The 15,956-nt window shown below is 37.1% G+C and overlaps 1 protein-coding gene across 6 annotated transcripts in view; it reads right to left on the bottom strand.

Annotated features, from left to right (window-relative positions):
- RMDN2 (regulator of microtubule dynamics 2) overlaps positions 1-15,956 on the bottom strand; it is a 52,879-nt gene that overhangs the window by 17,890 nt on the left and 19,033 nt on the right. For all 6 annotated transcript variants that reach the window (XM_079332450.1, XM_079332451.1, XM_079332454.1 and 3 more), the window contains 2 exons: positions 7,777-7,852; positions 6,031-6,108 (listed from right to left, as the gene is read on the bottom strand). In XM_079332450.1, coding sequence (XP_079188576.1) covers positions 6,031-6,108; positions 7,777-7,852 — 154 coding nt within the window. The remainder of the gene's footprint in view (positions 1-6,030; positions 6,109-7,776; positions 7,853-15,956) is intronic.

The raw sequence follows: 15,956 nt of genomic DNA, 5'->3' as shown, positions 1-15,956 counted from the left end.
AAAATTATAACACAGAGAGAAACAATACTACAAAAACAAAGCTTTTTTTTCTTTAAATTCTTTTTTACATATCTTGCTGTTGAAAGTTCTTCGAAGAACATAAAATGTTTTACAGAACCTCTCCAGCAATCATGGAGTTCTCATTCACTGAAGCAACAGGATGTTGCTGCCCCTGCAGTGTTTTCCCACTGTGTTACGAACTGCAGCATATCACCTCAAACTTCTAATTGTAGGTATGTATATAATTTCCTTCCCCATTTAATTTCTCTCACTATTGTAAATTTCTGAGACATATTCTGAAGAATTATTAAAATAATTTTTGCTAAAGTGCTGTTTTCTTCATGCCCATCTGCTGTTGCCTTGCTTTCTCTTCTGTTGGAAGAGGAAGGGGATTTCTGTGTTTCTTGGTCCATCACATCAAGAGGGAGGAAGAGAGAGGGTAAAAACAAAGGGAATGTACTACCCTGCAAGAGCACACAACACTCTGGAGATACACGCTGCACAGATACAATTACCACACTCTTGTCTGCTGTTATGCAATAGTGAAGAAACAAAATTGCAGTTTTTCCATGAGGAGTTATAATTAACCATTGAAAACAAGCTCTTCCTGGCAGTTACTTTATTTTCTTACGAGATTTAATCAGAACTGATTTGCTGAGGTTTTAGTCTTTATTTTGTCTGGCTTGGGTGCTGCATTGCACTACTCAAACTTTTTTAAAAAATATATATGCAGTTGGCCATTTTTATTTCACAAATCCCATCAAGCTAAAACAATGTTTAAAAGTGAAATGTGTGTAAGCACATTTTGTGTGAAATGCATGTAAGCACACACACATTTTACACAAAACCACCCACACTGAAAGGTAGCGAGGTGGGGGTCATTCACTTCTCCCAGGTAACAAGTGATGGATCAGACAAATAGCACAAGGGGAGATTTGAATTGGATCTTAGGAAAATTTCCTTCACTGAAAGGGTTGTTGAACATTGGAATAGGCTGCCCAAGGAAGTGATACAATCACCTCCCTAGAAGTGTTCAAAGACATGTGGGTGTGGCACTTCGGGACATGGATTAGTGCTGGGTTAACCTTAAGAGGTCTTTTCCAACCTTGATTCCATGACTCTATGGCAATAGAGAGGGTTTATTTAATGTGCACTCTATCCAGCATTATACTTTGTGACTATTCCAGAGACAATCTGAGAATTCTTAATGTTTCAGCAATCAGACTTATATACCACTGGCTTGATGAATTTGTCCCGGTATCCCTAGCCTTCCATATATGAAGTACCTAGTTGACACAAGTTGTCCAGGTTCTTTGCACGGTCAATACAGAGAGGCATTTCCATTAGGCAATTCCTCTTCACCTACATTAGCCTGGGATGAACACTCCTATCTTTCTTTTCTTTCTTTCCTTCAACTACAAAAGGAGCACAGACCCTGGGCATAGCTAAATGCAGCTGAGGTGAATCCCATCACAACAGCTTAACTGTGTCCCACCTGAGTCTGTCTGCACCACTCCACTACTGAAGTGGGACAAATGGAAATGACCAGTTTTATGCAATACACAAAATTGTGTCCCAGAGCAATAACGATGAACAGGAAATTATCCCCTTCCCCTAAACGCACATGAGCAAGGTCCTTAATTTGAAATAACTTTGAGTAACTCTTACACCGTACTCAATGAAATGGAAACATTGTTTCTACTATACTGAGTCATTAATCATTCTCTGTGAACAAGGACAGGGAACAGAACGCTCGGCGTAACATGCTCTAGTCTACTGCAGTATTGACTGCTGCAGACAAGGTTACTCCAATAGTGCAAAGTGTATCAAAATCAAGTCTAAAGAGAGCATAACTGCCATCAACTACAGCAGAACAGTAATTTTCTCTTAGGGAGTATTCCAAGAGTGGCAGAGTACATAAGGTAATAAGGCAAACAGCTACTGTTGCAAGTAAGAGCTACAACAACAACAACAAAATTAGGGAACAAGATTGGTTTGCCCTCCAAATGATTTGCAAATGTTAAATGAGTTTTGTTTTTTTAGGTCCCCTAAACCCTGATGTCAATCCTGCCAGAAGCTTGAAAATTCAGAGAAGTACTGCAAGGAACACTGTGTTTCCACAGAATATCATGTTTTAATGCACTGGGTCACTCAAGGAACATCACTCCGCAGCTGCCATGCATAAGGAGAGCTAGTCCCACCCACTCAAGAGCAACAAACAAAGGCCTGAGGAAACATCAGCCAATTCCTGATCTCCCTTAGAACTGAAGGGCAGTGGGTCACCCTAACAGCCTGGCCTTTGCCAAGGAGAGGAGGCCACTCTACAGTATCCCAAAGAAAATAGAGATGCTTGTCTCAACCAACCAAACCAACCAACCTCTCCTACAGATCTATCAACAAGCTGTCATTCATTTACTCTACCAAAATCTCTGTTATATCCAGAGATGGAAGCAAGGCATTCCCAGAGTTAAACTGCAGCTGAACTTTAAGCTCATACTCGGCACTCTTCCATCAAACCTCTTGTATCTCTGAGGGCTGAGGCAAAAAATGTGGTTCTCCCATAAATACTGGGAAAATGAATTTCAAAATATCTCTTTCTCTTCCTTAGCCTAGGATCAGCAAAAGTCATATACATATAGTGAAACACTGGCTGGATTTTTGTCAACTGTTTGTTTTTTTATGAGAAGCAAAACCTGCCCACTGACAGCTCCTTTCAAATTCCAGGATGTTGGTATGAGGGAAACTAATCCACCTGAATTGAAAAACCATCCAGGGTTGACTTTCAGCCCTAAAGGACATCCTCTTCCAATGCTTCTTTGCTAACAGCTCACTGAACACATACCACACAACTGTCATCCATAAAGGCAAATCACACCATCGATAGAGCTTCAGTAAAATATTAATGGCACCTAATTAACTTTCCCCAGAGAGTTTCTTTTTCTTTTTCATTACAATGTATTAATGTAAAATTGTATTAAATCATTTTGCAATGTTTTGACTTCTGGAAGAGATTAAGTAACTGGACACCAATTTTGAAATACTGGCTTCCAACAAAAATATTCTCTTTCTTGGCAGCTGAGGAACCCAGACAATCTGCACAGGCATTTAGGTATTTATCCAGCTTGAACTGTGCTTTTAATTTTCCAGTGAGGGAAGCCCACTTAGCAAGCATACAAAGGAACTGGATCAATTTGTTCCCTGATGCAACCCAAACAGATACTGGGATACACCAGAGACGAATCCAAAACATGGTATATAATCTGCAGAAAGAAAATCCCAGAAGATCTAATTTTTAACACACTACTAGCATTTACCAGGGACTCTGATCCAGTTTTACAAGTACATGCTAGCTGTTCTGTGCCTGTACTGTAATAGGAAGTAGACATAAGTCTTAACTAGATAGTTTTATAATCTATTTGAAACATTAAAACACCACCCCACCCCCAAGCATACAATTATAAAGAATTATCAGATAATTGTTCCCAAACCTTAAAGGAAATAGTTCTTATATCCCAGGTACCATAGATCCATTCATTTCTTGTATACACAGCAGGTCTCACAGGCAAAATTTTGTCCACCATAACATCTATGAAATGACTGGTGAAAATCTTGCCTACCTGATTGTGATACCAGAAATAATTTTACAACAGAGCTGATATGATTTTATTATCCTCCTCTTTTGTACTGCTCTACTGACTTTGGTTAGTAATGGTAAGAGAAATAAGAAAGAGCAAAAACTGATTTTTACACAAGGTGGTACACAACTGTGACTGGCTCTGCCTCACAGACAAACCCTAGTGAGGCAGTGAAAACCCAACTCATCTTTCTGCTGGAAGGTGCAATGACACAATGACAGCAGCTTCATTTCTGGCCCAGCAAAAATAACTGCTGAGTAAGAAACCTGGCAGTGCTCTACCACTACTTCCTTGCCAAGGACTGTGCTACACTGAGGAAGGTGAGAAATGGCAGTTAGACCAAATTCTGTTACAATTCCACAAATTAAATTAAATATTGAGGATATTAACAATTTCACTGGGCTAGGGTTAAAAAACTAGTAATGCCTCAAAATTAATGTTTCCAAATGACCTCATCCTGCTACTGGAAGTGTGCAAAGACAGTAAGTTTTTAAGAGCTGACAGCCCCAGAAGTTGAACAAGATGTTGTTCTGTCCTATACTTGAATTTATTTAGAGTACAAAAATCTGTTTATGTTTCAGGTTACTATTTCATCACGGCAGTCTTAGAAAGGAAGAATTAAAAAAAAAAAAAAAAAAACCAACAAAAACCCCAGAAGAAATCTGAAATAAATCCTTATATATTTCAATGGCTACATCTGTTTAGGTAGATTGCTTCACTTAAATAAATGCAGGTCAGGTCATAACCTGAAGCAAATGCTAATCCGTGGTTTCAATGTTTAGTAGAGAAGCCCTGCATAGATGGTGCAAGTGTGGGATATGAATTTATACCAATGCAGTAAATAAACCACATGTATTAGTCAGGAAGTGGTGATTATCATGAAAATGAAAGAAGAGTTTAAAAAAAAAAATAAAAAAAGTGCAATAAGAACAAAGTGAAGTATACTGAGACTGTGTGTTTCCAAAAAGCAACAGCTCACATTAGAAATAAACCATGAAAAACATCTGTGAGTATTTGGCATAAATGGAAGCTGCAGTTAGCTGTTGACCACAGCACAGTATAAAAGTGCTTAAGGAATCATTGGTGACAGAGATGCTTCTCAGAGGCAGGACAGCAGGCATACTATGGGAACATCTTCATCAACTTATTTTTGCATAGCTAATGATGATATTCAAGAGTACATTGTGACAAAAAGCAAAAAGCCAAGTTCCTTGAAAAAGCTGGTGTCATTCCTTATTCAAATCAACAGAGAAAAAACATGGTTGCTGAGAGCTCTTTGAAAGTTAAATATATGAACTGAAAAACTGCTGAAAGATTACTTTGCAGTAAGTCTTGTTGCAGATAAAGACAAAGTCTGCAATGTGTCACAGTAAATCCTTCTTTCCAGTTTGCAGGCACTTTGTAGTGACTTGTATTGGAAGTATCCGAAAGAAAAAAGCTTGGCTGGAATTCACTGTGCATTAGCAGTCATTATTCTGAGAAGACTCACAGTGATCTTTTACAGCATAGACAAAGCAAGAATGCTTTCTTCCAACAGAATATTCTCAAAGCACTAGAGATGAACCAGTACCGACAGCCAGCTGAGCCCTCAAAGATGTGGATTACCAAAAAGACAACTCTCTTTTAAAGCACAAGCACAATTTTACTAAAAAATTTATTAACTGCTCATCTTGTAAACCAATTGTTTTATTTCTTCATATATCAGTATTTACAGAATCTACTACAACCTAATATAACTTTTATAAAATATAAATAAAAATATGTAACTAAAACAATCCTTAAAAGCACCTGTTGTACAAATTGCATCTACTGCAAAACCCATTGGTGAATTACAGATTTTTATGCATGAATATTTTTTGGACGTTCCCTTGGAATTTACCAAGCCAGTACTGTAGCCTTGCCGCCACAGATATAATCTTGCAGCATGTAAGCACCTTTAACTTAAGTTCTGGATGGGAAATAAAGTTACCACATGGCTATATAACCAGCCCAGGTTCACCCAGAAAGTTTATGGCAGAACAAAGAAATGTACTCAAGAGGTCATCCTTCCTCCCTTCCAAATACCAGTTACTTTTCATTCATTCATTCATTCATTCATTCATTCATTCATTCATTCATTCATTCATTCATTCATCCATTTGTTCATTTGTTCATTCATTTGGATAAAAACCCTGAACATAACAATGAGGGTCATCCAAGTACAGCTTACCTAATTACATTGCAGGAATGGTCAGATGTGAGCATTATGCATCTGGTAGTGAACACGGGAAGTATAAATGTTTGCTTGATTTAGTTCATACATCTACTTAAATAAACACCTACTTTAAGTCCCACTATTTATTATCATTTTTTAGTATACTCAATTCGTATGTTAGATAAATAAAACACAACTTACTGAATAGCACCATCTTCCATTTAGGTAATATAAAAGAGGATCTTGAGGCTTAAGTTCAATTGCCTTGTCTAGGTGCTCCTATTGGAAAGAAAATCAGTATCACTTTAGATGTTTTTTTGGCAAGTGTGTTTACATTCTAAGTAGCTTGCTGCAAATCAGAAACAAACTTAGAAATTCTCTTCTGCTGCAATTGTCTTCTAAGAATCTAAAAATATTGTAACTAGCAAATCCCTCCCTTATGGAGGGAAACCACAAAATTATTTAGCAATGTTGCACACGATGCAAGAAGGCATGCAGTATTTAAAACATGACTAAATAGCTCTAAAGTTCAGTCAAAAAATTCAAGAACTTTCCTCTTAAAAAGGCAACAACTTCAATTAAATTAATTTAGTTTATAGTTGGTATTAGAAAACTGTCACAGATCAAATCAGTGAGGAAGCAACTACTCTTGAGTAGACCTTACATGCCAGCACCCATTACTGAAACACAGTTCCTTCCACCTTGGAATGTGACTACCCCAATGAAATGGTACTTGACACAACCAAATGTTATCTTAATGTGAAATTCAGAAAATAAAATGGTTCTGTTTATAGTGAAACTACAAAACCTATAAAGTATCTAATGAGGTCCTTCTTCCAAAACCATTTTCATTTCAGGTCATGAGTACCTTTATTTCTCTCTTTTATTTACCAAAGAAAGCTCTTATTGCTCAACCTGAGTTGGAAGAAAAAAAAATATTTCAGCCCTACCATTTTCCTCTCAAAACAAATTTCATTTGAGCACTTCTTTCCCCCCCACCCCCATATCTCTCTTTCTAATTACGTCAGTCACAAAAGTATTTGACTTACACACATATAAGAGACTACTGTATTATCATATCCACTAACTATTCAGATAGGAGCTTTGTTCCCATACTACTATTTTCCCAAATCAATAGATTTCAGGATTTACTTGTGAGGAGGAAAACCTCTCTGAAATGGTTACTGCTCACACCGTGACTCTTTTAAAACTCCATCCTTGAGCAGCTGCAGCACTTGTGTTATTTGTCCTTTTCCCTTCGTTCCCAGCTTGTCCCGGTGCTCGGGGCTTAGCGCGCTTGGCACGGCTCAGATGTAATTAATGCTCTCCCATAGGAAGGCTCTGCCACACTCCAAGTCCGAACACAGACATTATGTGAGAGGAGCCCGTCCCAGGCATTCCCCAGGGACTGGAACATGTCTGTTGCCTTTCACTGTCACCCAAAAAGGGGGGACGCCAGCTTAGAGGGCAAGGGATGGATGGAAAGTGTCTAAGCAATGCTGAGGACAAGGAGGGGGAGAGTAGCACATGTAACACAAACAGCTAACTCTAAAAAACACAGTCACCTTTGAAAGAACAGTGTTAAAACAAACATTACTTAAGGGCAACATGAAGGATGATTGCAGAACTGCATTAGTTCATCACTTACTCTTTCGTAAGTTTTGATTTTTCTAAATAGAATTGTTATTGCCTTTCCTCCTCCCTTTGACTACAAAGGAAATCAGAAATCTTAATGCTGCTTCCAGAACCCTACCTCAATTCTTATATTTTGCAAGCATATAATTTATTTGCATATATAATAATAACCTTTTTGATTTAACTTCAGCACCAAAATAGACCTATGAGGCTGAATTACTATGTTGGAAAAACCTGTCTTTGACACTATATAAGGAAATAACTTAAAGGAATAGCTTTAAAAAACCAACCCCAAATCCTACAAAAACATACCTTAAAGAGATAACCATTCCTGATTTTGTTTTGTACACTTTCAAACTGAGACATATAGCCACACATAATTGCAAACCTGAGAGGGGAAAAGAAAAACACACACACATACTTTTTGTGATTTAAATAAACCTTTGAATCAAATTACAAAATATTTCAATACCTAATGCACACATTTACACTTGTTTTTTTTCCATCTAGCTGGCTGGATGGAAGTTTGGCATGAGCTATACATATTCAGGAACAGACAAAACACAAACCAAAACAAAACAATGGAAACAAGGAGAAGTTTAAATGACACAATTTGGGTTGTCAGTTAAATGAAAAACCAGATTTCTCCTCCAAAATTTCAGCCATTTAGTTGAGAGTGCCACACTAGACTGGCTCTGCCATTGACAGCAGTTTACCTTGACATATTGTGCTCGGCACTTCACTGTGAATGTGAGCACCACCAGCTGCAGCACTTCACCCACAAAGGCAAATGCTTGAGCTGTGCCAGTAGGAAGCTGTACAGAACTCAGAAACATTCACAGTTGCCCTTCTACCCTTCTCAAGTACCCCAGTGCATTCTTGCACTTCTGACATTCTTCTAGTATCTTTAAAATATGAAAATAAATACACACATTCTGCTCTAACAGGATCACTACTGCCATTACTAGAATTTCTATTGCTAAGATTATTATTATTATTTCTATTATTATTACATTCATTTATCATAAACTAGGGACACTGAGTGGTAAAACAAATGTGAGATAATTTCTATAAAATATTTGAATTGTTAAGCAGGTGAAAATATTTTCAGAGGAAAACCTATAAGATTCAGATCTCCTAAGCAACACTAGTATCTTACTGACACTCCATATAAATTTCTATTGCTTTTTTCTTATGTCTTTAACAGTTATAGAACCTCTATGCACAAGGAAATTCTTGCACAGATATAAATTTTAGTTTCCTTGGACCTATCTTCATTGATATTAAGACAACTTTGCACCTCTGTATAAAAGTAACAACCACCAACAAAATAATTAAGCAGCAAAACCTCACGTAGATTATTTTTCTATTATTTTCCAGAATTTTGCTTTTTTATCAAATATTTTACAATGCAACACCAAATGAAAATAAAAAATAATCCTGAAAGAGGGAAATCAAGTTGAAGTCCTGAGGAAAACATGAGTTATGCAAGCTTACTGAGTTAATTATGGTAACATAACCACAATCTGTATGGAACACACAATTTGTAAGCACTATTAAACATCAGATTTCTTAAATTTCTTTATATAATGCAATTATTCAAGCTCCAGCAAATACTCATTAAAATGTAATTGCTAACACAACCCAAGAAGTTATTTTATTCCTTACATTTATACCTAACGATTTTAAGTTAGAAATGCTCATGCTACAGGTTTTTGCATTTTCTGGTCAGTAAGTGTTCCCAGGTATGGCAGGGAGTCAGAAAAACAGCAGCTGAGTTTGTAAGACCTCCAGGCAGACTGTCAAATACCGTTGAGCAGGGTGTTTGTTGTGACCAACGTGCACTGGATAAAATCCAGCTCATGGCAGCACTACTGCTGACAGAGCTGCAGACCGAGAGCATTTCCTATGGGAATGAGCTGCAGTTGAGGGAAAAGGCAAGGGGTGGGGGTCAGGAAAGTTCAGGTATTTAGAAAGAGGGGGGAGGTAGTGAAAACTTTATTAGGGTTAAGTAACTCAGGCAACATTGCCCCTATTCCCTTCACTCATTAAGTGCTAATCAGATAAACTCAGCATACCATAGCTAAACGGATTGCTGCTACAAAAGAAAACAATGAAAAGCGAACAAGCTAATCCAGCATCTTGCAGTATTTCCCTGTCTGTGCGTGACAAGAAAGAGGGCCTTAGTTTAAACTAGTTCAAAGAAAAACTTCTACTTACAGCTAAAATCTCTTGGGAGGGAAATCCCAATGCAATTTTCACTGAATTAAAAGTAAGCTAACCTACTAACTTTAAATAGCCATTATTTTTCCAAGGAAAAAATGAAAATATCTTTCATATCTTTACCAGGGTTTTTTTGTTTGTTTTTTTAAACTTGATTGGTTTTGTTTTTTTAAAAATTTTATACTTTTGAAATGGACTAGACAGCCAACTAATAAAAATTATTCCATTTTTGAAATTCTATGGCATATTGGATATTAATTTCATTTCTAAAAATCCTCCAAACAAAACAAAAACTGTGTCCTTTCTTCCCTGAAAAGAATTTTTTAAAATTTTAAATGATTTTTTAAGAGTTTAAAACACAAAGCAAACTTTTCTTTTCAGTGGTGCAAAGGGTTATGTTAATCATTGAATGGTCTGTGTTAGAAGGGACCTTAAAGATCGAGTTTCAACCCCCTTGCCATGGACAGGGACACCTTCCACTAGACCTAGACTAGGCTGCTCAAAGCCCCATCCAGCCTGGCCTTGAACACCTCCAGGGATGCCCACTCTCTGGGCAATCTGTTGCAGTGCCTCACCACTCTCATGGTGAAGAAAAAGACCAAAGAAAACGAGGCAGGGAATAACCAGAAACGTTTCCATCTGGTTCGTGTCCTTCTCTCCTCGGCCTGGCGCTCCCTGGTCACCTGCCCCATCTTGTGGTGACAGGGGGAATACTAAAAGATGATCACACAACTACACGCAAATATTGAATGAAATGGGTAAAAGGCACATGTCTGTTAGAAGTGCAAGCAACACTGGTTCTCTGCACAGCCATTCCCTCCCTCACACCCTTTGAATATCAGAGTACTCCTTACAAAGCTTTCCCAGAGAAAAATAAAGAGATTGTATCAGCAAAGAGCTGCCAGGAATGACCTATTTGCTGAGTTGATGTTACTCCTGGGTATTGTAAAAAAACCAGCCCTAGACACATTCATCTAGATAAACACAACAATAATTACCTCATTAAGAGAGTCACAGTACTTCAGTTGGTATAAAAAATATTATTCCCAGATGGAAGAAAAGTTACTGAACACAGTGTAGAAGTGAATGATTAATCACCAATTAACAAACCTTTATTAAGCATAAACACAGTCAAACAAACTCAATATAATAGGTCAGCACCATGTTCCTCTCTTACAAATGATGTCCTGAAACTCAGACTTGCAAGAAACTCTAGCTGACAGAGATGGATGCCAAGTATCTATGTAGCCCTCACGCAGAAGGTCCTGATCAAAGTGAATTAACATTTTCCCTTTGGGTGCTAGAGAATTTCTATGTGTATGCAGGCCAGGAATAACTGTAAGAGTCATGTCCTACCTACTGCCAAAAAAAAAAAAAAAAAAAAAAAAAGAAAGAGAAGCAGGTTGATCCAATAATTTTATCAAGACAATTTGAATTATAATATAAAAAATGATACTAACACTTAAGACTCTACCATGCACAGCTTCTTCTGTATGAGACAGATTTACATGAAAATTTTGAAATCTCAAATGAAGATTAAGCTACACTAGGGCATTTAGATATAGCATTATTTATCTTTTCCCTGATAAATTTCACATGGCCAAAATCAGAAATAATATGCACCCTTCCCAGACTTGTTCCTTCCTAAAAAAAAAACTTTAAAGTCACATAGACTTTGGAAATGTGTGGGTACAGGGCTTACGTTTAGAAATCTAGATGTCCATTTTAGCATCCCCATAACAACAGGAAAGAAAAACATCAATTTTTCTTAATTGTATCTCAGAAGACTTTATAAGTGGGATGAGAGTTTATGACATTTATCAGCACCAAAGTCTAATTCATGTGTTTCATAACTGTTTTTCACTCCTTCCTCCTTATATGAGAAATATTTAATGTGTAAAGTAGTGTGAGCAAAGGCTAATGTGTGGGCAGCACACAAGAGGCCCAGTGAAAAGAAAGTTCATTTCCATGCCAATTCTAAATGTGTTCTTGCATCTCCCCATCTCTGCATGGCTCAGTTCTGTGCATGGCATCTTGTTTTTCAGCCCCCGACTCCCTCACCTACCAGTTTCACCCACTTACATATTCTGACAGACTCTGCAATGCAGTGACCCACAGGATTTCTTTTTGAGACAATTTCAGTAAGATATCAGTTTCTATGTAGGGAGATTTTGCAACTTAAATTACTGATTATGACCCCTGTTTCATTGCCCTTCCTGAGATCCCAGTTTTGCATATTTCATATTGTATCACTTTGCTGCTGAGATATTTAATCTACAAAAACACATCTGACACGAAATTTCCATGGAGAGGTAAAGTATTGGTTTGATATGATCATCCTCATGGGGATATGGAAGCTGAGAACGTCTCAGATTGCCAACACAACAAGAAAGATGGACCGAGGTGCAAAGTGAAATGTTTAGGTGAATTTTTGTTTGTGAGATTTTTTTGTTAATGGGGATTTCATTTCCCTTTCCTTGTTCTTGGAATATAAATGAGTCTGTACTGTAGAAATTGGCAGAAAAACACTTTTCATATTAAAAATTCACCAAAACACTGAAGCTGAGCTCCAGGGAAACATCAGATGTAGCACACACTTGCGTAGGTAACACTTGTAAAACCATGAGAAACAATCCCCTAGTTTGGTTTAAAAAACCTCAAAGGTAAGGACATAAAGAATTCTGGCATAATTTATTTCAACACATGCAGCATACCAAACCAAGGGAAAATGCTGCTGTTCACAGAAATGTGTATACACAGAAGTTCACTAGCAGAACACATGAATGTCATGTTCTGCATTCCTTAGGCTGTGAAACCCACAACCATGTCAAATTCCTGTTTTCAGAAAATTCACTTTTGTTTTTATAACAGACAGTTGTTACAGATGGAAATAAAATCTTGAAGAAATTTGAAGGATAGTCTTCACAAGTGTAGAAACAGAGTGAAACAATAGCTTTCAGAGACAGTAACACAACAGTTCTCCTTGACAGAAATGTAACAGGGACCATTAGGTTGTCAGAATTATTTCCTCTCTGACCATTCTAGCAAAAAGCTTGTAATAAACAGATCTTTCACAAATGTTCCTCCTTTGCACTCATATGAGCATGCTGCAGTATTTCACTGATCCACTTACTTCAGGACAACTTACAGCTTTTGAGAAATGGCTTCTGAATTTGAAAGGTTAATTATTCTTTTTTAAAATTACATAATTCAAAGATTAATAACTAATATTACACGTAATTAAGAACAAAGTTTGCTGTAAAATTTCTTAGGTCTTTCTATGAACCAAATACAGGGCAAACAATTACTAGCTGGAATCCTTGTGTTTCTGCACAAAGTATCAATTCCTGAAAAATCGGACTGCATGATAGAAACAGATGCTTGCTGCTTGCAAGTTACCTGCCTCATCGAAGTTTAAAAAAGAGATAATTAAGGGCAGCAGGTAACAAGCATTTAGTTAGAAACAGGTAAGGATTTAAGTTTAAAAGTTCTTGTAGTATGACCATATCCTATAACAAATTTCAAAATTTTCAAGAGTTTTGTCTCACTGGAGAATTATTATTATTATTATTATTATTCCTTACAAACCTGAAAAATTATTTGTTAGAATTCTATTATTGAGACAGAATTTTCACTCTTTTTGTGGGAAGTTTGTGTAAAATCACCAAAATACCCAAACGACAATGATTACTTGTGTCCTCAGTGGAACCAACCTGTACCTCAGCTGTAGTGTTGCCAGCCAGTGTGGGACTGTCCCTCAGTTCTGGAATTCACTTCCATGGAAAGCCCAGGGTTTATGAAATTGTCTGTGTTTCTAGTTTTCACTCACATGACAGAGAAGACTCTTGGAGGGAGGGGTGTTCAGGAGGAACACATAAAGCTACTGGGTTTTCCCTTCCTACCTTCACTTGCACCCAAATGAGACATGCTATATGACTCCTACCAACAGGTGAGTTCTAGAGAGTAACACAAACCCAAGAGCAGCACTAAGTTTGTTTGTGGCAAACAAACCAAAGCTCAATGCAAAGAATGACCCCTTTAAGTAAATGTCCTGAAGATTTGCCATAACAGTAATCTTTTTGTTCCTTGCAAAGCCTGTAATGAGTTCTCATCAACAAAGAAGCAGGTGTGGGGATTGGGACAACAGCAGAGGAACCTTCCAGACGTCTGCCCCAAACTCTTAAAGAAAACAGCAACAAACCTCAGACAAATACAAAAATTCCCTGGTTTTGCAAAAGAATTTAAAAGTGATTGTTCAGTTTCAAATGAAAGCACTGTTCATACGCATTTACAGTTTGTTTTCTGTGAAGTTGCAAAACAGAACTATAAAGCAACTGTAGCACCAAATTGTTCATATAGCACTTAAAATTAAAATCTGGGTGATAAAGATGTTCCATGATCCAAGATGAGCTGCGAGGATTCACAGCTGTCCTTTGGGAATCACTGACCCACAAAATGAATTTGTTTGAGGCTTGGAAAAAACAAGAGGATCTGCAATGTCTGGTGATAACTTTTGCAGGTGAGTTCTTCCACAACTTGAAAAATTGGCACAGGCTGAACAAAGCCAGAAATCATTCAGAAGATTTACTCTGTCTTTGCTTAATAAAGCTATGCTTTTCCTTTCCAGTGTCGCCATTTACTTCAGTTATTTAGAGGTCAACATTCAAAAAGTCTGAAGGTTTTTGATCTCATTGGCAACTACGAGATTAAGTATGATCACATGTTCTCAAAATCTGGATTCAGATATGAAATTATTTGCAGCTGCAATTCATTACGAAAACCAACTGACTACTTCAAGATATTTTGCTTTCTTTGTTCTGCATATGTTTCTGCAAATTTAATTTGAAGCTGAATACTAGTTACTTGTTAGTATTCTAATCAGTAAGTTGAACAGTTGGAGTGTTGATGTACTTCATCATATAATTCTACGGAAAAATATAGGTAATACACTAAGAAGATATATGGCATTTTTTTGTTCTTAACTGAAGTAAATAATCAAAAGTAAGGCAAGACATCTGAACTCTAAGCCTATATTAGCAAGTTTGCTCATGGAACCATTCCACTTAATTCCATTGGTGGACACAAAAAATGTGACACCTTACAGACATCTTATAGCGGTTTCACAAAATAAAAATACCTGCTCTGGAAAAGAGGTATTTTTGCTTGCATAACTCTGACTACACTAGGACAATTATGTGGGTCATGGTGTTACAAGAACCTGTTTATGTGGTAAATAGAACTTTCAAGCAGCAGGGATAAGCTTCCAAAAGAAAGTTCCAAATGTGTCCATAGACCTAACCATTGCATGACAGGCACAGTGTACATTTTTAATGGAAAAAATGAAATTGTTAAGAAATGCCATGTTAGAAAAAGTTCAATAGAAGATTTAGTAAGAGAAATATTCAAAAGCACAACTGCAAATGATCCTTTACTTATAGCAGGGAATATTTTCAAAGACCAATTCAGCTCCAGTGAGTAATTCTCAATTAACTTAAAACCCAAAAGAAATTGACTTTAAAAATGAAAACAAGAGTACATATCTAAGCTAGGGATATTGGTAAGACAATAAGAAGAGGTTCTATAAATACACCAGGAGGAAAAAAAACCCAGAAATGAAAGCGCAGAACAATTAGCAATGAGGAAATAATGGCAGAAGATTAAACCAATAAAGCTGAATTCAATTTCTTTCTCACTTATTACCCTCCTGCTCCACAAGGGTTAACTGTAAGTAGAGAGCAAGATACAGGAGCAGGAAAAGAATAGGCTATCATTGAATCCTCACTCATTTAGTAAGCCATAATATATTAAACAGTTTAAAAGACCTAGAAATAATGTATGAGAGGACAACATAGCAGCTATACCAAAAGTGAATGAAAACGTCCTTTGTGCTGATTGGAAAATGAGTAAGAAATCAACAAAAACTCTCTTCAGTCAAGGTCAGAAAAACAGCTTGGTCACCAATAGCTGATACAGACTATAGCTCTACAGGAAACAAACAGATGGGCTCATTTTACATAGGCTAAGATTATTTGCCTGGTACTTTAGCTGTAGAAAATTTTATGTTGGCTGTGACATGAAAAGGAAGGATTTTTATCTGAGACAGCATTGCTTTCACACTGAGCTTGCACTCACGCTGAGCTCCTCATTTGTGTATTTAATCTCCAATTACAGCCAGCAGAGACCCTGCTCAATTCACAGGATCCCTGCCTGGACACAGGTGCTTACTGCCACAGTAGATGCCCTAAGGTGCTCACCATTTCTGGATGATG

Source organism: Erithacus rubecula (assembly GCF_903797595.1).
Source record: "Erithacus rubecula genome assembly, chromosome: 2".
Taxonomy (NCBI): domain Eukaryota; kingdom Metazoa; phylum Chordata; class Aves; order Passeriformes; family Muscicapidae; genus Erithacus; species Erithacus rubecula.
The sequence above is the reverse complement of the archived record's forward strand: the minus strand, read 5'-3'. Positions and strand labels throughout refer to the sequence as shown.